Source organism: Aphelocoma coerulescens, chromosome 14 (genome assembly GCF_041296385.1).
Source record: "Aphelocoma coerulescens isolate FSJ_1873_10779 chromosome 14, UR_Acoe_1.0, whole genome shotgun sequence".
NCBI lineage: Eukaryota > Metazoa > Chordata > Aves > Passeriformes > Corvidae > Aphelocoma > Aphelocoma coerulescens.
In genome coordinates, this window is record NC_091028.1 from 4,185,600 (window position 1) to 4,207,975 (window position 22,376).

The 22,376-nt window shown below is 44.4% G+C and overlaps 1 protein-coding gene across 30 annotated transcripts in view; it reads left to right on the forward strand.

Annotated features, from left to right (window-relative positions):
• RBFOX1 (RNA binding fox-1 homolog 1) overlaps nt 1-22,376 on the forward strand; it is a 1,132,467-nt gene that overhangs the window by 348,315 nt on the left and 761,776 nt on the right. The window contains exon 1 of one of the 30 annotated variants that reach the window (XM_069030283.1): nt 790-932. The exons of the other annotated variants lie outside the window; for them this stretch is intronic. Within the exon in view, the coding sequence (XP_068886384.1) occupies nt 930-932 (3 nt within the window). The 5' untranslated portion in view covers nt 790-929. Of the gene's footprint in view, nt 1-789; nt 933-22,376 lie in introns of those variants that run through there. 30 annotated transcript variants of the gene reach the window in all.

Genomic DNA, 22,376 nt, shown 5'->3' on the forward strand with positions numbered 1-22,376 from the left:
ATGGCTAGGGATCGCCAAGGGCATCGTTCTAATCAGCAATTTCCCCACTGCCGCTTTGTGCGTGTGTTTGCTGCCCGCACGGGCTGGGGGAGAGCGCGGCTCTCCGGGACGAACCCCGGGAATGCAAAGTTGCGACCGCGCCGCCGGTGCCCCGGGAAGGTTCCGCCTCGGCGGAGCGCCCGGCCGTGGGCATCGGCCGCGAGCATCCCTCGGAGCCACGGCCGGAGCCATGGCCGGAGCCCTCCCCGGTGCGGGCGCAGGTGCGGGCGGGCCCCGCTCGGGCCCCGCGGGTTCCCGGGCGCCGCCGCGCGGCCGCCAGTGCCGGGCGGGGCCGCGCCTCCGGAGCCGGGGAGCCCCGCTCCCCCCGGGCCCCGCGCCGCCGCCGTCCCGCCGCACCCGCATCCCGCCCCCGCCGCCGCCGCCTCCCCCGGCGCTGGGGCTCCCCCGCCGCTCTCCCCCTCCCCGCCCCAGCCCGCCCCGCCGGGCTTGAAGGTCACCTCCGCCCGCCCGCCGCCGAGCCACTTTCCGCGCCGGCTGGCGAGCGGCAGCGCCTCCGCCCCGGGAAGCTCCGTGTCCGGCCGGTGCGGGGCTCCCGCCGGCCGCGCCCGGGCGGAGCGGAGCGCAGCGCAGCGGGCAGCCGCCTCTCCCCCCACCGCCGCGGCGGGGCCGCCCCCGGGGTCTCGCCGCTGCCCGCCGAGGTCGCGGGCGGGCCGGGCGGGGGCCCCGCTGCCGGAGCGCGGCGAGCCCGGGGGGAGCCGGGCGGCGGCGGGGGGCGCGGCATGCGGCGGTGAGCGAGGGCGGCGGCGGCGCTGCCCGCGGGAAGGGGCTGCGGCGGCGGCGGGAGCCGCGTCCCGCTGCCACTCGCCTGGCGGGGCCGCCCGCCCGGCACGGGAGAAGCGCCGCGACCCTTCTCCTCCGCTCGCCTCTTTATGGTGAGTTTGGGCCGCGGCCGTGCGGGGGGCAGCGGGGCCGCTCGGCGCGGAGCAGCCCGGCAGGTGCGCGGAGCTGCCCGGCAGGTGCCCGGGGGCTGCTGCCGCCCCGCTCCGCGGCCGGAAAGTTCCCGGAGCGGCCCGGGCGGAGGGAGGGGAGGGATGCGCGGCCGGGGGGGCTCTCGGGGAGCCGCGGGTCCGGGGCTGGAGCGGAGGGATGCCCGCGGGCAGGGGCGCTCTGCGGGTCGGGGGCACCGCGCCGGCTCCGCTTTCGCCTGCGAAGCGCCGTGTGAGGGGCTGCGGGCAGAACGGCGGCACGGGAGGTGGCTCCCAAACACAGGGAACGACGAGGAGCATGGGCATTCGGGGCTCTGACGAGTTGCTCGTTAAAAGAGTGCAGATATTGAACTGCTGGGAAACTACCTGCCTGTAAGTCCATGGCATTTGCTGATTTTTTGGGCGATTCATCAGATCGTTTTCTCCTGCATGCCTCTGTCATGAAAAGAAGTATCAGTGTTGCCTTAATACCTGCTCAGTGCAGGTGTAGTGACACTGTATCCTTGTGAGATGTCCAGGCAGTTCCTTTAGGATGCCGCTCCTCAGCAGGGGCAGGGCTTTGCCCTGGGAGATGGGTTTGCAATGCCAGAGTGGCACACGTCGTGCGGTTCCGAAATTTGTGATGTGGCTGTTGGACATTGAGCTGCCAACTTAACATGGTTCGCGCAGATGGTGAAACGAATGTGGTCTGAAGTTTGACTGGAGTGATTCACATCAGCGAAGTGTGAAAGATCTTGTCCAAATCTGCAGCTTTTGTTTATCTACTCTCTGAATTGCAAATGTGGTGTAGTATGTTACATTCTGAAGTAAGTTTAGTGTTGACTGGTTTTTTCACTTTAAATAAAATTCAGTTTATTTAAGGCGAGATGGATCATAAAACACAGCAGACGCTGCTGATGGTGTCCTGAGAATGTCAAGTACCTTGCTTCACTTCTCCAGACTCGATACTTAAAGAGAGGAAAGATACAGTGTGTTTCATTTGTCATTCGGAACTGTGAAAACAGTTGTATGCGTGTGCTGTAAAAATAAAAGCAAGGTTTTGTCACTCTGTGGTAGAGATCGATGATGTGGATGAATTGCAGTCTAAAACAGAGCTAGCCCTCATAATTAAATAATTAAGTTTTAGCAATCAAATAGTCATAGCTGCTTGAAAAGTTATATATTGGGAAGAGTAGTGGGGCTGTGTGAATTTCCAATATGCATGTCAATAGATCATTTAGTTTTCAGGAAAGTGGTTGGTATCACGTGTTCCAGTTATCAGGATTATAGTGATTTAGAACAGGTATTTTATTTTTATTTACTTTTACTAGAATGTTTTGCATTACTGGGTTTTGGGGAAGCTACTTTCATGTAGGAAATCTGATTATAGTTAAGATCTACTCGACTTATGCAGGCTTTGAAGGCTTGGCTTCCCAAGTCTCATTTACAGTTTATTCTTCTGGTAAATGCATTAGACAAAGGATCCAGCATTTCCTGAAATGAAATCTGTGTTTCCAATATCAAGACTATATTTCTTTTTTTCTATTAGTACTTAGCTGATATCAGTAATAGAGCTGACAAATATGATGAATAAAATTCACATTATGTTGATGATTTTTATAGTTCTTGTAACTGAAGTACTTGGTGTCCTTGACGTGATGAAGATGCTGTTCTGGCTTTCAGGAAAGGGTACCCTTTAATGACAGAAATACTGTCAGGAGTCAAGTGTCGAGGACGAGAGTGGGATTGCTAATTCTTGTGCATAATGTGCTCCGTTTCCAGCACAGACTATGGGTGCACATGTATGACTGCAAGGTCCAGTTCCCAGCACTGAGAACCATTCTAGTGATGCCTGCACACTCCATGCATAATCCCTTCTGGCGTGTGCTGCTGCACAGGAGGGGGAATGTTATATCCCGAGGCCATGGCTGCCAGTGCTGGTGGCTTTTGAAGTGTCTCCTTGCTCCCTGCACAAAGCCCCCTTGAAGTTAAACACGGAATAGCAAGGCCAGAAGGGACTCAGCCACTCCTGTTGTCAGTTTCTCCGTGTTCCTGCCCAAGGCAGGATCAGCTCGTACCTGTGTCATCCCTAATGGCACACTTCGTGTACTTTCTGTATTCCCATTCTTCTCTTTCTTTTCTTACTGCTTTTGCTGTCTTTTCCATGAGTTTTTTTTCTTCTTGGTAATGCTCTTACCTATCATCTTCTAAAGAATCTTATTCCCTGCAAACTCTCCCTCAGCTATGGCTAGTCAGTCTCTTTCAGTATTTTTGTCATTGCTTTGTGGGAGACCTACTGCTTCTCTGCCAGCTGTATATATATATATATATATATATATATATATATATATATATATATATATGTGCTGGATTTACAACGTTTCTCCCTAGTTTTTAGGAGGAATTTAATGGAAATAGTACCCTTGCTCTCTCTTTGTGCAGACAAGTAAGCTTTGTTCAGGACCAAAGAGCTGTTCAGTATCTGTTTGCACTGGAGGAGGTTGAGCTGCTTGGAAATAGAGGAGACCAATGGCTGAGTTAAAAAATTCCCCATCGCTAATTTTTCACCTTGTAGTTTGAAATGGCATGGTCTGATTTTAAAATCTAACTATAAGCATCATATACTATAAAGGGTAGAACTCCTAAGTGCTGGCCACAAGAAGAAATATTATTTACAGTTATGGAAGGTATGGCTGTGTTAAGCATGTTGTTGTCTGAAAGGTGTACTCACCTGAAAAAGACGAATCTTATGTAATTAAGAATAATACATCATACTACAGCCTGGGAGAATATATAGTAGCTGAAAAATGTGTTTGTTTTATGCATGCCAGAACTTCTTCTACTTAATTCTTGGATCTTGACTCCTTCCCATTTCATGTGGGAGATTAGGATCCTCTTGTCTCACACAGCCTTGTAAAAGTAGGGTGTGAACAAAACTGAAGGGTTAGGAAGCAAGAGGACAGAGAGGGCTTAAAAAAGAGGCAAACAGAACATTTATTAGGGGTCCTGTTTCTGCTCTTTATAGGGTGAAATCACAAACATATGTGGTAGAACTGACGACTCCATTGTGCAAAATTGGAGCTGTACTATTTCCTGAGAGCAGAAAGCTCCTGTCTCTGAGGATCTTTGCCCAAGTCATTAATGAGAGGACTTTTTCTATTTTTTCTTCTCTTTGTTTTTAATTCTTTGCTTAGTTGCACTTTCTTGAGTAGTTTAGTTCTTTTATTTAAATAATTGAATTTTTCAGTGCCCATGATTATTTTGTAGTGCAAGTCCTCATTCTGGGGAGTCTAATGCCATTATGTTGTGCATTCTTGGACATGTTCTCAGTAGGTAGTGTTTTTATCTCCTACTCTGAATGTCTGCTTTTATGATTAAAAACTGCTTATGAAGCTCTCAGTATTTATTACCCTTTCCCTTCATAACTATTACTTTGCTAAAATTTACTGTGCCAGAAATGACAACTTTTTGCAAATTAGATAATTTTCTTTGTGTCCTTCAAGTTGATGCAATAAAAAAGGCATGTAAACTGAAAGGAGCTGGAAAATCCCTTCTGGGATGCTGGGGTTGACAGTGGTGCAGCAGCAGTGCTGGAGTTTGTGTAATGCTGTAGAGCAGGAAGGGCTGGTGGTGGTGGATTCACAGGATGGGTTACAGCTGGCCAGCAAGCAACATCAAGTGCCAAAAATAGGCTTGCCATACTTTGAAATACTATTTTCTGCTAAGGAGGTGTAGTTTAACATGTCTCTTCTTCTGCTCCAGATTTTGTGCTTTGCAGAGATCCTGTCCAGAAGGAAGAGTAAGTGAAGTTTTTAGGGAATATTCCAAAATTCAAGGTATTTTGTGAAGTATTGATTTGGCTCGTTTCAAGGGGAAAGAAACTGGCAACTATTTTGTAAGCATGTAAGAAGTTGGTTAAGTGTCTCTAACATTAAGACTGAAGCTCTGTGGCAGTTTTGTCAAAGCCAGTTAAAAAACTCTGAACATTCTGCAACTTTGGATGCAGTTCCAAAATGCTGTGTTTCCAAACAGCATGATGTTCCTGTGCTAACACCTGAAAGGGACATGGTAAATACAAGTTCTACACTGACAGATGCCTTAGGACCTGCCTCTGCCATTCAGTGCCCTAAAATTAAGATAACTCCCTGGAGTGGGAAGCACTGTGCCACAAACTGGGAGCGTGTGTCAGCAGGAGACTGGCTGCAGTCAGCCAGGGAGCTTGAGTAGAAGTGACTGAGCGAACTGATATCCATTAAAATAATTACCTCTGCTTCAGCTGGGAAGGTGTGGGGGAGCATGGTTACAGCAGGGTGAGCTGAAAGCCTCGGCTGTGTGAAAGGGCAAACATACAAAACTGAATCACTTGAAGGTAAACATCACAGGGCTGACTGCGGGGCCAGGTGCAGCTGCCTGGGACCAGCATTCCAACACTACAAATATACAGATTTTCTGTGTCCAACATGCTTGGCTTCAACCCTCCAGTGCACAACCCCTGGCCAGGGAAGTTCAGGATACAGAAAGAAGATGTTACAGTGCTAAAAAAGTGAATTTCAATGATGCAGCCTAGAATACATTCCAAGCAATTGCTGTCTTTAAGCTCCTCAGTGTTAAAGCAATGGTACTGAGAGCTGGAGCTACACAGAATCACACCCAGAGTGTTCTGAGCTGGAAGGGACCCAGAAGGATCACCTACAACTCTTAAGGGAATGGCCCAAGTGGGGAGTTAGTGACTCTCAGCTTTCTGTGTGTTTTGTAGTTCTTTGATTTGAATCTGTTGCAGTGGTTGTTGGGATTCAAACTTTTCCTTTACTTTTGGGCATTTATTAATCACTTTTCCACTGGATTTTTTCTGGAATCGAATAAAGTATGAATGCGTGCTGACAAATTTTCTTGATGAGGACACCCATAATATCTTGCTCTCCTGGTTGCTGGTTCCGTAAGTTTTCAAAGGATTTTATTGTCTCTGAGTTCAGTCTCTGTATTAGTTGTAAGCAAACATTATATGATCAGAACAGTAAGAAGCTGGCCTGAAAATACTGTTTTCTTCTTTTTCCTGAGAAATTTGGGAAACTCAAACATGATGTAGACACTTCCAACTCTAAATGCATTTTTTTTTGATAGTGTGAGTGTGTGAAAATGTGGGTGGGAAATTTAGGACAAGGTTTAAACAAGGAAGTGCTACTATTTCAAATTAAAGTACTCCAAGAGTTAGAGCAGCTGTAGAGAAGGTGGAAGAACCCTTGTGTACAGGTGGAAGGAAGGGTGGTTGTGTTGGACAGCTGGACTTCCATTAAAGAAAAAAAAGTTTTGCTGTGTTGAAATCAACCCTATCTTCACATGAGATAAAACACTAAATCCATATGTGCTGCCCTGGTGGGAAAGCCCAGTGCAGGTGCAGTTGGTTTCCTTGGACTTGGCTCATCCCATGGTCTCTCCTTTGGGTGTTTTAAGGCTTTTTTATCTTTCCTGCAGCTTACACATGAGAAACACATGTAGAAAACAAGTTATGCATGTAATGCTGTTGTCTTACAAAACTGGCAGTCTGTTCTGCACCTCAAACAGATCCAGAGCCCTGGATTTCAAAATAAAACATTGTTTAATTGTCTTGTTGTCTTGAAAAAACATATCTTTTCTATGTCTGTTCAATGATTAATGACAGTCATTCCTCACAAAAGTGGTTTGTCTGGTGAATCAGCATTACTCTTCCTCTGGATGGCCAGTTCTTGAGTTCCTGCTTTTATCTGTTAAATATGTTTTGTTAAATAGGCTCTTAGGTGTCTGAGTTTTTCCATGTGTTGTAGAGAATTGGTAATTTAGGGTTTGAGGAGAGAGAAATTAGACAATGTTGAATGGCATTGATCCAGGAAAAAGGGTTGGTAGTCTCCGTCAGAGCCAATATTGATATCTTTGTCCTCCCTGTTCGTTCACTGTTTTTGTGCTTAGCATTCATTCCTAAATTAAGGATTATGCAATATTATGGAGATATTTTGTTGAGCAAATGATTTTTATTGTAAATAAAGAACCTGTAAACAGCCCCTGTATGAAATTCTAGAATACAGCATTAAACACTGCTTTCAGAATAATCTTTTTTCTTCAAATTGATGTAGTTCTGTAACATTTGCCTTGGGATGCAGCATAGTCTGTGAGATCTTTGACCATAGAGCAGAGCTTACAGTCTTCCTCCTTCTGTGGCAAAAGGTATTGAAGCATCAGTTTCAAGTTGTGCTACTGGGTGGTTCTCTCTGCTCAGCATCTCAGGAAATAATATGAAATACTCTCTCCTGTTACAATGAAACTTTACAGTGAAGCTCCAGGATTTTTTAAAAAACAGTGTCGCTCCACTACAGGCAGTCCACTGTGTGTGTAAGTAGTTACTTAAATGTCCTCTCTTCCAGCATCGAAGATAAGCTGCCTAAAATGTCATCTACCACATGGTGATACCCATTTTGAGCCTGCAACAATATAAATGCTAAGGAAGTCCCAGAGTGCAGTTTGAATTGAGCCACATAGAGTGACCCAGCAGGAAGATGAATGGATCTAGATATCCTCCTGATCTTTCTGTGATATTAGACCCTTTTCCCACTCCTTAATTTCAGACACTCTCCAAATGGCTCCTTCCCTTCCTGATGACCTGCTCTCTGTTGCCATTGTGATGGTGTGTTAGTCTGCAGCTGCCTCCACAGGGGACCCATTGGGTTTGCCCCCGTCATTACAAGTGCTGGGCTCTTGCCAAATACCCTAATTGTCCATATTGCACGTTTCACACACTTGCTTCCCTGTGAATGTCCTCAGCTTAGAACCAGATGAATTCATTCTTTTTGTTTTCCAGTCCCCAACATTACCTGGGGGTTTTCAATGTACATTTCTGTCTCCTTATTTCTGTTTTACAACGTTGCTTTCACTTCGTTTCGGTGCTGAATCTCTGCCTGTAGCTGGTTATTAAAGTATCCTGTGGTACTCTGGGAAAAAAATCAGCCCTAAACCCAGTTGTCAGGTGGGGCAGGGTAGGGCTTCCCTGTCCCCTGGTGCACAGAGCTCTCTGGGGTACAGGGCACAAACAGATCCTCCTGCTCTGCATAAGCCTTATGCTAAAATCATGTTCTTTGATACTGAAGCTGTCTTTTACTCCTCGCACTGTAAAAAGCCTCCCAATCAGTCAATTTTGGTGCTGATATGATCTTTCATCCTCACACTGGGAACTGCCATATCCAATGAGCCACCTGATTAATCAGTTCTTGGGACATACTGGTTCAAATGGGCAGAATGAGGCAGTCAAGTAGTTTGGCCCCTTCAAGCACTGCGGGCATCGTTTTGTTTTCAGCAGTTGCCATTTCCCTGCAGGAGGGTTTGTAATCAACTTCTGATGATAACACTTCTTACATATTTGCCTTTTAATGTGGTCTAGCCAGAGGTTTTCCCCTTCCCACTGTTTCAGTGCTCGTGGTTGTGTTCCTGCTTTTGAATCGACTCAAACTGCTGCTTCACTGCAGCCAGAGAACTGCCTTCTTTAAAATATGTGTGTGTGTCAGAACCTGAGTGGATCTGAAAAAGGACTCAAGCGTCGCTTGAAATCTCATTATGTACCAACTTGGTTATGTGGGAACCTAAATACTTTATTATGTTCTAAATATGAAGGTGCTTTTCTGCTGTAAACAATCCAAAGGATATCACAACTAAGTTTTGGTGCTGTGATATAAAGGGTTCTGCAGGACTGGGGGACAGCTGTAAAGGACAGCGAGGTCATGGTCCCATCTCTGAGTCCAAGGTAAAACCCCTGTCTAGAATGAAAAGAAAGAATTTAAAACCATTTTAAAACTCAAGCAATTAAAGTGATCAAATTTAGGAAAATACAACATCACAGTAAATATGTATAAGTAAAAATCAAGTCTCTCCAGAGTTAATGGTTAGCAGCACCTCTGTTCCAATCAGTGCTATTAGCTGGGCTTGAGTTGCAAATTTGTTTCCAAGTGGTGACCACAGAGCTGTGATGGCCCTGTCAGGGTCTGTGTCACGAGCTCAGCTTGTGTCTGATTGACATGGGCCTGACAGCCTGGGGGGGCTGGTGTGCGATTTTTAATGATTGTTGTGTTGGGGGGGTTGTGTTGTTGAATAAAATCACAGTTCTTAACATCAGTGTTCCTTTATAAACGTGTCTTAAACCATGAAACTTTTTAAAAGTTTATCTCGTAGTCAATGGGATGCTTTGCTGTGTTACAGCTCTGCAAGCAGGCAAAATAAAGGAAAATTAGGAAGTTTACTTTGATATTAGAAATAATGTAGACTTTTCTTCTCTTTCTATATTTGCACTGTTACAAAGCAGTAGACTAAAATATGAATCCAAATTTCTGATGCAAGTTTCTCTAGCAGATCGGAAATCTTAAAATTGTAAAAATTGTTTCCCCATTGAAGCCACTAAATATTTTGGCACTGACTGTACAAGAAGCAAAAATTTCTAATGTAAAAATAATATTTATTGAAGTTTTCTCAGGGTGAGGCTATCTTTCAGGTTGCTCAAGAGTTATTAAGGTACAAATTAGACTGAATAATGTTTTCTCCAGTCCTTGGAATAGTTCTGATATAAACTATTCCATGGTACGTGACCATACTGTTCACAAAGAAGTAATAAATGCAAGTGAAGTAGAAATGGAAAGCAAGTGAGAAAGGTGATAAACTCTTCCTACCTGCAGATTTCAGACTTTTGGTTGCCAAAATCAAACTGTAGTCTCCTGTGCTCTGCTCTGAGAGATTCACACTTTGCCAACAAAGGAATGCTCTATTAGTTGTGTAAGTGGATGCATCTTTATTAGCTGAGGTAAATTTTAGGTGGTAAATTGGCTGCTTTATTGCTGTACCTGTGTTTAAATCAAAGCTGTCACATCAGCAGATCTCAGTATTGTTTTAAGAAGCACATTCTCAGCCAGTGTTTCCACATGGCCAGAGCAAATGACTCCTGAGTTATGTTCTATTAACACCTCATGCATTTGCTGGTTCCTTTGCTACTTAAAATGCCACATAGTTTGATCTCATGTTTCTTCTTCTTTGAAGGCCTCCAAAGTGAGCCCAAAAAGCTCGACAGACCTTCTATCATGTAAATCATTCGGAAATTCTATTGATCATAACGGGGAGGAGGAACACTTTTGATGTCCTTTAACCATGTACCATTTGTGCTTTTCCTCTTACCTCCCTCATTAGTTTTGCTAGTACACACCAGGGCAGCTCACAGTGGAGCCTGCAGCTTTGAGGGTCATTTTGAGGCCTCTGAGTTGATAAGAGGAAAGCTGGTCTTTTTATATATATATTTTTAAACTGCTATTACTGTGTTTTTTTAATGCCCCAATCCTGATATTTGTGCAATGGCTCTGGCAGTAGCATGTGCTGGGCTGACTGGGGCAAACTGGTCCTGTGGCCAAAACTGGCTTTGGGGATCTCCAAAGGATGTATTTTTCCTCTCATTCTGCTGGAAGGCTGGCTCTTGTAATCAGCGAATCTGAAGAACCTGGAATCACCTTTTAAAGAGTAGCAGACTTTTAGGGCAATAATGTATTCCACTTTCTTTTCTTTCTTTTTTTTTCCCCCTAAGAATTTTCTCTGTGGATGTTTAATATATAAGAAGTTTCAATAATTTAATAAACTGTCTCAAATGAGGAAATTGAAAGGGAATTCCAAATGAATGCTATAGCACAGTGCTATTGCTGCTTGACACTGGAGTATGGGTGGTCCTGCCTGGCACGGTGCTGGAAGAGTGAGAAATAGGCAGGGTGGTGCACTCACTAAAACACACAAGTGCATACAGTAGAAATATACTCAAATAATGCATTCAAAAGGTGAATTTGTGGTTTCATTTACGTTTTCACAACTGTGAAATTTGTCTAGCTAATGAGCCAATAAAAGGAATTGACCTTGCAGCTGACAGTTGATTTGGAAATAGATATTGAGGAAGGTATTTATGAGCTGCACAAAGCACAGCTTGGCAACTGTTATTATTTGATGCTTTGCATCATTGTTTCTAATACTAAATTTGTGCCTCAGTAACTGACTGCAACACATCTGAGTTGCTGACACTGTGAATCATGATTTTGAATTCCTTCTATTTTATGTTTAAATTGTCATCCATAACTTTGTGTTATAGCACACATGAGGGAGGAAATGCTAAGCTAGGATTCCTACAGAAAGCATTAAATGAATTTATCACATCCTTTTCAAATAATAAATTTAGAAGTGCATGAAGATTTACAGAATATTCCCTATTCACAAGGCTGCCAGGTTAGAGCTGCTTTAGGAGCTGCATGTATTAGGTGGAATTTCTGACTTTTGCAGGCTGTAGGTTTGAAAGCTGTTCAGTCTTTGGGACTATATTGTGGTTGTCAAAATGCCTGTGTTGATTGTGTTGAATGGGAAGAGAGAATGGATCTTCTCTGCTGTGTTTAGGTATCACTCTCAATAGGAGGAGTGCTAGGTGATTTGTGTGTTACCTTTATATGTCTCCTTTGGCCACAGTGCTAATACAAATAAATCTGTTCTTTTAATTGGCTGATCATTACTGTGAAACAATACTTGCCATTATGAGCCTGGCCTGAGTGACAGCTCCAGGTACAGTTTTGGATAGTAAATGGGCAACACTAGTCTTTTGTTGGCAAAGAATTGAGGGGAATAATTATTTGAATGTAAATTGTGTGTTCTATCACTGGGTGTTTTAATACAAATTAGGCAAAAGTAATTTCCTGTGATCCTTTAGAAGTCAAATATGGAAGAGAAGTATATTTGTGTGAATTGTTCGACCACAGAATGTCATGCACACTTTAACATTTGCAAGTACAGAATAACTGGTTTAATTTGTCACATTCAGAGATGGACAATGTTAATTTTTTATGCAGCCCATTAGATAGGAAAAACCTGCTGAGGACATTAAATCCTAATCTTGAGAGCAATGCATTTGCAGAAGCCAGCAGATGTCAGTATGTTCTTGTCATACAGCCCTTTTGTTTTACACGATAATTTCCCTGAATAATATAGAAATAGTAAGTGTTGTAACACTATGTCAATACAGGCCTGTTTAGTTTAAACACTTTACTGAAAAGGGTTTTTTTTCTGGACCTAGGCTGGCATGACCTCCATGTACACACCAGCTTTCACTGTGTGTAACTCCTCCACAGACCGTGTAAGGAATGGAATGTAAAATACTTTGCCAAGTGAGGATGTGTCATTGATAGTATTGCACCTTAGCCTCTAATTCAGTTTTTTGTTTCTCTCTGTAGGCTTCCTTCCTGTATTGTGAGGCATTTTGAGAATGCTGGCACACTCCTTTCTGTTTGACTAGCCAGGGAGTGTGTTTGAACTCTGATGGGTCTAATCAAATCCGTCTCTCTAATTTGGAGATTATTTTGCCACTGTTTATAAATGGTAATAAAAAACAGATGAGCTGTTCCTTGTCTTCCTTGTATTTCAAAAATCAATACCATTATGACATTGTGGAGAAGACTCTCCCTTTCCTGAAAGTGCAAAATGGTGGCACAGAGTGTGAAAGGATGCAGAATTCCTCGTCTGGGGTGCTCACCATGGTGAGCTGACCCCAGTTTTTAAAACACTGACTGTGGCAGGTTGCCAGGGTGCCCTTTTCAGGTGCTGGGCTGATGGAGCTTTTCTCAGGTGTGGAGGAACAGATGGGACCTGTGGCCATGAGCAGGAATCCACAGCCTGCTGCCAGGGAATCCAGGCTGAACCCCTGCCTGAGACAGCTCCATGGGCAGCACAGGGACCACCCTGAAACTCCCTCTGAGCTGGGCTCATTCCTGCCCAGGGTTTGTCAGGACTGTGTCTTTCTGTAGGGGTGGACATTCTACAGCTCAAAGAAGACACCTGGGTTCCTTCTCACATCAGCTTCAGTCTCACTCTGGGAATTGTAGCCATTGTCCAGCCCAGCTTGCCCCCAGTTTTGGTCACCTGGAGCACTCCTTGCCTCAGTGTCTTCACCAAGAATCCTGTCTGAAGATAAAAGGCCCTTTCCTTCAGCTTTTCTTAAGGAGCTGATGTCGATTTTGGCCTTTTTATGTAAATTCACAGTCATAAAATAGCGTAGCTGTCACTTCAGGGGTTTTAATTACATTTCCAAGGAGAAATTTATTTTACATTTTCTCTTTCTTCTATGCTCTCTTCAAGTTATGTCATCTTAAAGCATTTGTTTTACGTGCCAGACCTACTCTTTGTGACTTACTCCTTGCTTCTCCTCAACTCGGACTGTTTGGGTGATTTTCAGATCATGCAAATGAAAATCAAGGCAGGCAAGATAGCTAAAAAAGACATCTCTGGAGTACAAGACACCCAAAGTACAGCATTACTGGGGTTGTAGGCTGGAAATAAAGGTATTTTATTTTCAAAGATTGGTTTTATTGCATTTGCCCTTAATGCAGTTTGTACAGATGTTGACAAGCACCCAAAATCCTGTTAAATATCATGTTTAAATTAGTCCTGAGCAGCTTTTTGCATGATACACTAATGTAATTTCATTCAGATTTTGGCTTTCTCTCCTGGACCTGAATGGAAGGTAACACAGAATTATAGCTCTCTTTTCATTTTATTATAGGAGAAAAAAAAAAAAAGGAAAATATGGCTATATGGGGGTCTGCATGTGCAATGTTTAAATATGTATTTATCTATCTCTTTTTTTTTAGTGAAAATAAAAACAAAAAGCATTTTTCCACCACTGAATAAAAAAATAAGCTGTATCATGTCTTGTTTTGGGATCTTTCCTTCCATGGCAGTGAACTCACTTTCTGATGGTTGACTCATTAACAGCCTCCTGAGGATGCCTTTTGAAAACCTGCAAAATATACATGTACTTAACTCCTGTGTGTAGCTGGCAGTGCTACTGCACCTTGGGCTCCTGAAAATGAGGTTCTTGGCAAAAATGTTTGGAATTTCCACCGTGCTTTAACACACTTAACATCAGCACTGAAAAATGGCATTTCCCTGAAGCTCATGGGCAGCCTGAAGGATTGGTACTGCAGCTTCTGCCCTGCTGCACACAGCAGCTTTATCTCAGGAGATGTAGGCATTAAAAATAGGTACATTAAAGGAGCTGGTTTCCTTGTGGTTATAGAGACATGGGGGTCAACGTGCCAGAGTGATACAATAAATCTTGAAATTAATTTTGGTCAGTTACTTACTGACAATGCTCTTAGAGCTTTTCAAACTTTACTTGTAAATTTATTTGTTTCTAAGACAACTTTCATTTGATTGGAATTTACACTTTCCTGTGGGCATGCATTTGTACATTTTGGAAGAGATTAATGGGAAAACTATTCAGAAATGGAGGCATAAAGCCCTAAGCAATACTTCTATGTGTGGCAGGTGCTTTGATGAAAATGGACAGGTAACTTATTGGGAAATAGTCATCTAATATGGTAACTGGGGACAGACCAAATAAAACAAACCAAGAATGCATCTCTAAAGACATTTCTCTTCCTGAAATAAATGAAAAATGTGATCCTCCTCGTGGGAGTGAAGCGAGGTATTGTAAAGGTGATGTGTCCTAGGAAGACAGAATTGATACCTCCCCAGGGGGCATTCACAGAAGTCAAACCTGTAATTCCCTGGCAGAGCAGCCCTGCTGCAGCCTCTTCAGCAGGGGATGCTGAAAGCGTGGCCAAAATTATATCTGTGATATAATTTTCCATACAAGGTGATTTGGGAGACATTAGTAATGAAATTCTAGAGCGGTCCTTGTTCTCTAAACTACCTTATTTCTTATATGCAGAAACAATATGGAGTCATCAGAATAACAGAGGAGTTACAAGAGATTCTTAGCAGTAGAACTTCTGATTGCAGTTCACTTTTAACAACAAAATTCAGCAAAACCTTTTAACTTAAAAAAAATAATCTTTAACTTGACAGTAGCTTATCCTTCCTAACTCCTTACAAGTTTCCTTTCCCAGGGTTTTCCAGGGCACCAGGCAAATTGTCACCTCTGTGCTCTTTCCTGTTTTACTGTCAGATGCTGTGAGAGTGCTTCTCTTAACTGCACTGGGGAAGCAACCATCTAAACTTTGTAGGAAACCCCAAAATCTGTAGGAATCCCCCCATTCTTAACAAGTAACTCCCTGTCCCCGACATTTTGCATATCTGGTGTGTTTTTTCTGGCCATGGAAACATCAGCTCCTGCCAAGGTGCTGCAGCTGCCCCATCCCCTCAGTGCTGAGCAGGTCCAGCTGTGCAACTTCTGCTGCACTGCTGCAGGGTTTGTGTCCCTGTGTGTCCCTGTGCACAGATTTGAACCCAAAAGAGAGGATCACCAAGTAAAACCACCCCTGAAAGCAGTGGTATGAAGGAAGTTCTAATCACAGATGATTTAGCAGCATTAAATAGAGCCTCAAATTCTGAAATTGCATGTTCTGGGCAAATGAAGAATAATCTCCTTCAGCACAGGTGCAAATTTATCCTGTGGTAGCATTACTTCATTTGTTCCAAATGGAATTCATAGAATTCCTGAAGACCACAAACCAAAAACTATAAAAATATTTGAGAAAAGTCAAGTCTCAGTTCCAGTCTTTCTCATAATGGAAGAGTCAAGACTGCATGATGAGAAGGACTGTGGCTCACCTTGCCTGTGAGCTGCATGTCATGGGCACATACACAGCCCTGGACCTGTTCCTCCTGCCTCCATGGCTTCTGGAAAGCTCATGGAACGGCCACAAGGGAGAAGAAATGGATGGCATTAACTGTTGATTGAAAGAAAACATCAAAACTGAGTCTCTTGAAGTATAAAGAGACAACAGGTGGAGCAGATATCCCTGGAACACACACATCCCACCACACCTGGCACTAATCCTGCAGCCTCCCAGCCCCAGCAGGGCACCAGCACCAGCTCTGCTGTTTCTCCAGGAGCAGCTCTTCCTGGGAGACCAGCCCGAGGGTCAGCAGTGTGACTGTGGTTACAGGGAGGAGTGCAGCCACCTGAAGCACAGCTTTCTATCCATCCTTCTCTGGTCCAGCACTGCTGCTGTCAGAGCCCAGCTCTGTGGCAGTGCCTGCCTGGCGTGGGGCAGGTGCCACCAGTGGGGTGGGCTGACCCTGGCTGGTGGCCTGGTGCCCACCGGGGATCAGACACAGAGGGGGAGGTCACTTCCCAATTGTCCTCGGGGCAAAAACAGCCAACTTGATTTCATTTAGTGCCAATTATAATGGAGCTGGGTAGGGAAAAAAAAAAAGAGAAAACACACACATTTTTCCTCCCTGACTCAACTTCCTTGTCCACCTGGGCTCCCTCCCTAAGCCCCTACAGCCACCATGTCTCTGGGAGAGAAGGGTTGGAGCAGCCCTCTGGTCAGGCATTACCAAAGGGTTTTGGCAGGGATGTTGTTCCAGGTCGGACAGCAGCAGTGGGAGCTGCTGGTGGCCCCCTGGAAAGGGAACTCACTCTGAATCTTGCTCCCATTTCTGACCCTTTAAAGACAGCATCGTCCTGCCCAGTCACACCTCAATGTGCAGATTGCTACAGGTGATGTTGAGAATATTGAATTTGGTTTTTAAATTAAGGACGGACTTTTGTTAAGGAAGCTGAACTAAGAGGCAGCGTAGTGCAGGAGACAATTCTCCTTTTTTTGTTGTTTTTTTGGTTTTTTTGCCTGCTCTGTTAGGCTGAAGGAGCTCTGCTCTGCCACACTTTCCTGTGTTCCTTGCAGAACTACTCCTCTGGTTTTGGGTGAAGTAGAGAACTGTGTTTTGCTGACTGGTGTACTTCATCCTGGGCACAGATCTGAGGTGTATTCAGTGTAGCTGCAAATAAGTCACTATTTTTAAAGTGAGATTTCAATAGTTAAACACCTGCAGGGATGTCTGTGAGCAGCTGCTGATTAAAAAAATAAAAATGCAGCACATGACACAGTTTCCTCCTACTTGAGGTATTGCAGTGGGAAATAAAGGATGATTTCTCACACAGTTGTTTTCAAACCCTGATTTTTTCAGGGTTTAGGCAGCGTCATGAAGTGTTTTAAGCTTTTTAAGTTAGACATTCACTGTGTTCAGTAAATTTCTCTCACTGGATTAATTTTTGAGGCTCAATCCTCATTTAGAAAAAAGAAAGGGGGGGAGTTTTGGTTTCCCAGAGGTGAAAAATGTTGTTTGCAGGCTAATGCATACAAGAAGTCTGTGCCCATGGAGGTCTTCCCTTGAAAAGAAAAACAGGTCCAAGCCTGGGCCCATGGAGCCCTGATGGTGCTCAAGGGGAGTGACCTCATGGAGCAGGTTGGAAGGAAATCTTGTGGTGCTGGGGCTGGTGCCTGTTCATGTCAGAGAAGTACACTCAGCGAGCCTATTTCATTCAACTCAAGTATTCCTTGGAGGCACCACCCATTGGTACCCTGTGCAAGGCCCAGCTGTCTGTGCTCCAGCACTCTGCAGGTTGGTTGGTTCAATGACAGAACATCCCCAGAGGCTGCAGGACCCCCTCAGCTGCCCAGATGTGAAGATGTTCTGTCCTGAAACACTCACTTTGCCCAGTTTGATAGGCACATTGGTATGTTCTAAGTGTATTAAAAAATACAGAGGTATTTTTAGCTGCTGTTGGTATTAGAATGATTTATTCTTAATGCCAGTGAAAGAAGGGTGAGAGCAAAGGCTCTTGAATATTTTAGTGACATAATTTTGATCTATTGGATGGAAGTTAGGAAGATTACATGGCCTTCTTATTCAGAATATGGCTCATCAGGGTGGTGACTGTCCCAGGAATCACAAGAAAGGCATTATTCTGTGGTGTGTATTAGGAGACTGATCTAGTACCTGATAGTAACTTGCTTAATTGAACTAAATTATTGTCAGGTTCTCTGGACCTCTTTATGGGGTTGCATGCCCTCCCTGTGGGGCAAGGCAGAAGAATGATCTGATTCTTTTATTTCATCTGTGGGTGCTATTTACCTGGTTTTAGGAATTATTAGGTAGGGCTGGAGAAAGTAGTGGGTTTCTGTTTAGCTGCAGTAGGATGGTTGGTTGGTAATGGGTTTTCTGGCAGCGATGTCTGTGAAGGTTCAGCTCTGCTTAGCTGGGACAGAGCTTAACCAGAAAGCAGGGAAATGTCTGTGGGCTGTGTGTGGTCTAACTCCTGGTGTCAGAAGGAGATTGAGATCCATTCTGGAATGCTCCAAATGCTGTCAAGCTGACCTCAGGCTGTGGTGTGTGATGGTGGAGAGCAGGGCTTTGCACTGCTGAGCAGGCAGGGCGCTGCACTTGGGCTGAGCCGGGGCACCCTCAGCATTGGCAGTGCTGAGAGTCTGCTTTGCAGGGCTTTGGGATGCTCAGAGTCGCAGTTTGCAACTGCATGTGGCAGTGTGAGCGCCCCATGAGATGAGCTGGGTATTCAAAATACCTGTTTCTTCTCTTTTAGAACAACTTCTAGGATCTGGAGAAAGATTCGTTATGCTCTTTGTGGTAATGGACCAAAAAATAGCCATTGAGCATCTTTAGGGAACAGTTAAAAAAAAAATTATTATTTCTTTTTATTTATTTACTTACTCATTTACTAAGATCAGCACTTTTTATGTTGAGAAGGAAATAATTTGACATTTTGTTATAAATTCTTTGGATTCTGGGATTATGTTGTGTAAATTATATTTGTACAAACTAAGAACAAGCCTAAATTCAAATCATTAGTTTCCTTTCCTATGAAACTGATACCCATTTAATACTCCTTTCATGGTGACTTTCAGCTGTAGCTCTAAAGGGGTTAGCAGCAATTTGTTTCTCCTGTCTGTAGCTGAAGTTTCCTTGAAAAGTTTCATTAACACACTATCATGGTTTAAAAATAGAAACTCGAGAGAATTATTCCAACTCAAGTAATATAATGCATCAAGAAGCTTTTCATTTTATATTATAATTATTCCAAAGCACTTCAACCTAGCCACTTCTCCATTATGAGAAGAATTCGACACCATTTTGTATCCAAAATTGCATTTCTTAGAAATTCTATGTCTGTGTGTAGATTACTTGCAGTGCTCCTATTGTCCTTGTTTCTTCTCTGCTGTGGAATTAAACCCCAATGTTTAGAAAACTCTTAAATGAGTTTTGTTGCTCTGTATATGCACAGAAGGGCAGAATGAAGCAGCTGAGAATCTGCTGTGCCCTGTGGGTTGGAGAGCATGACATGGGCCATTTCTTGCTCCTGGTAGCTACTGATGGGGTGCTTTCCAAGCCCTACTTCTGTTAGAATTCTGCTCAGGAAAAGTTCATTTCTCTCTTTTTTTTCCTTCCCTTCAGCCTTCCAAAAGAAGAAACACACATTCTTCACAGTATGCTGTCAGCTGGACAGTTCTTGAGTGTTTAGCTAGAAACTATGTGTATAGTAACTTCACCTAAATATTTGTTGGTGTTTTAAATATTAAATAAATAAGCATTTCCTTACTGCTGTGCTAATTCAGTGAAACCCTGTCAGTTTCTTTGGATCCCAAAGAAAAGCAGCTGGTTAAACTGAATTGAAGCTCAGCTTGGAAAATACAATTTACCTGCTGGCTTGGCACTTACAAATGTCTACTATTTATTTTGGGCAGCAAATTATTAATTTTCTTCTGGGCATGTCTTTTGCTTGTTTGGGGATAGTTTTATGTAGGTTTTTTGTTGGTTGGTTGGTTGGGTTTTTTTTTAATGTGTGTTTTTACATACAGTGTAGATTGAACAGAATCAGACTGGCACAGGCAGAAAGGGATCTCTGGATGTGCTCTGGTCCAACCCCACTGCTCAGGCAATGACACCCAGAGCTGGCTGCCCAGATGGCTTTTGGGTGTCTCCAAGGTGGGAGACTCCACAGCATCCTGTGCCAGGGCTCAGTCAGCCTCCCAGAGGAACAGTTCCTGCTGTTCTGAGGGAACCTCCTGGCTGTCAGCTCGTGCTCATTGCCTCTGGCCCTGTCACTGGGCACCACTGGGAACCTCCTGGCTCAGTCACGTTTTTACCCTGCTTTCAGATATTTCTACACATTGATGAGGTTCCCCCTGACCCTGCTCCAGGCTAAGCAGTCCCAGCTCTCTCAACCTTTCCTCACTTGAGACATGCTCCAGGACCTTCACCAGCTCAGCAGCCCTTTGTTGGACTCTCTGCAGCACTGCCTTGTTTCTCCCGTCCTGGGGATGCCAGAACTGGGCACAGCACTCCAGGGGTGGCCTCACCTGTGCTGGGCAGGTGTTGAGGAGGATGTTCCCTCAGCCTGCCGGCAGAGCTGTTCCTCGTGCAGCCCAGGATGCTCTGACCCTTCTTTGCAGCCAGGGAATGTTGCTGGCTGTTCAACCTGGCAGCAGCACCCCCCAGGGGCTTTCCAGCAGAGCTCCTTTGCAGCCCCTTGGATCCTGGCATTTACTGGTGCCTGGGGTTGGGACTTTGCACTTCTGTCAGCCCATCTCACCATCCTGTTGGGGATGGCAGCACGACCCTCTGGTGTATCAGCCAGCTCTGTGTCACCAGCAGGCGTGCTGAGGTCACACTGTGCCCCACCACGACCTCCATAATGAAGGTGTTAAGCAGGACTGAGCCTGGTGTTGACTCCTCTTAGTGGGAAGTTCAGGCACAGCCTTACACAGAGCTTACTGGTGCTCTGAAACTCACAGCTGCTCCAGAAGTTATCACCTTGCTTTTTCGTCTCCTTTCCATATCCATCCCTCCAGCCTCGCCCTCACTGCAGGTTTGTGGGAGGGAGCTCAGCAGCATTCCCTGCTTTCCTTCTGGCACCTTTGTAAAGCACTGAGGTGGACAGGTGCAACAAACCCATTACCCAAAAAGTCATGCAGATTTTTCCTGAAACAGCAGTCCTTTTCCATTACCTCCTTGTCCAGATGGCTAAGTATATGGTGGAACAGAATTAATAGGTGTTGGGGAAATCCACCTCCATGTGGAACAGGCAGCAACGCTGGCATCCAGTCAAAAAGCCCTCAGAAAGGTTGTGGCTGAAGGACACCACTGTTGGGAACACAGATGAAGATATATTCCTGAACTCAAGGAGGAAACACAGAGGGTGCATTATGGCATGGAATGATTAGATGACTGACTAATGAGCCTTGAGGGGCAAGGAAATTGGCTACAAAAGCAATTAAATAAGCACCTGACATTCCAGTGTACTCTGTATAAACACTGAACTTCTACCATGTTTAGTTGGCAAAGCAAAACAAGTGCTGTTTAAGCATACAAGGCAAACTGCCACAGGAAAAAAAATGTGTTAAACAGATTGTGCTTCTGAAAGTGTGCTAGTAAATGCTTTTCTTTGTCAGAAGGTGTGATAACACATTGCAGGGCTAGTCCTATAAGTCACTGTCCACAGTTCTCATTAGTTATTCTGGATATTCAAGCCAATATGATGCCACATTAAACTCCATATTCTGCTTTAATCTGTCTATTGTTAGATTAGGTAATGATGGCTTTTTTTTTTTTTTTCCTTTAGGGACAAAACTTCTGCATAATAGTCCAGATATAAGTGACAGAAGGGTCATTTTGCATAAAATCTGATCAACCAACATTGGATACCTGTCTCTGTGACATAACAGGCCATCTATGAAATGCACTTGGGCAGGTGGTGGTCAGCTTGGAGTGCAGTCAGCCCACCCATGGACCTTTAAGAGAGGGGCTGTTGCCAACAAAAGCAGTTAAATGAGCATTTGTCATTTTGCCAGATTGAGGTTTTGAAGTGTCTTGACTGGCTGAAGGATCCTGCTGTCCTCAGCCACAGGTAACAATGTGCAAGGAAGGGCTCTGGGTGAGATGGAAGGAAGGTTTTTCCTTCAAGCTTGGATGGTTACACTGTTTTCTGCCACTTCTCATCACCCAGAGCTCCAGAAGACCGAGATGTTCACCTTGTGTGCTGAGGGGAGGGAGTTTCACACCTTCTACCCAGACGTTGGGGAGTTCACCGGCAGGATGTGAATATTGTGCTCAGGTTTCTCTTTCCAGAGTACTTTCAGATTACTTGGTCGGGTATTTCACTTGTTGCCCCACCCAGTGGAAGTAACTTTGGGATTCTGTTGTCAGGCAATTCAAGGTCAGGAAGAGATTTGAAAGGCAGTCCCAGTGAGCCAAAGATGAAGTGTTCATAATATTTTAAGAGCAAACCAGATTCTCTGGTAGTGTTGCTGTGGGTGATCTTCAGCCATGTGTTCAGTAAGTCTCCAGCAACCTTTTCTGTGTAGAGGTGCTGAAATTTTGTTTTTTCCCTGGTAAATGTGTGCAGCTAAAAGAAGAAAGTGGTAATTTTCAAGGGTCGATTGGAGTTGTAACTATGTGTGACAAGGAGCTGTACTGGGAGATTGAAGCAAGTGGTTTCTCTCCTCTGTAACCAACTGGAAGCAAAGAAATCAGATGGGATGTTTTTTTCTGTATGAGGAGTTAAAATCACTTCTTAAAAGTGTTGAATAATGTTAAATTTGCTGCCAGAAAATCAAGCTTGGT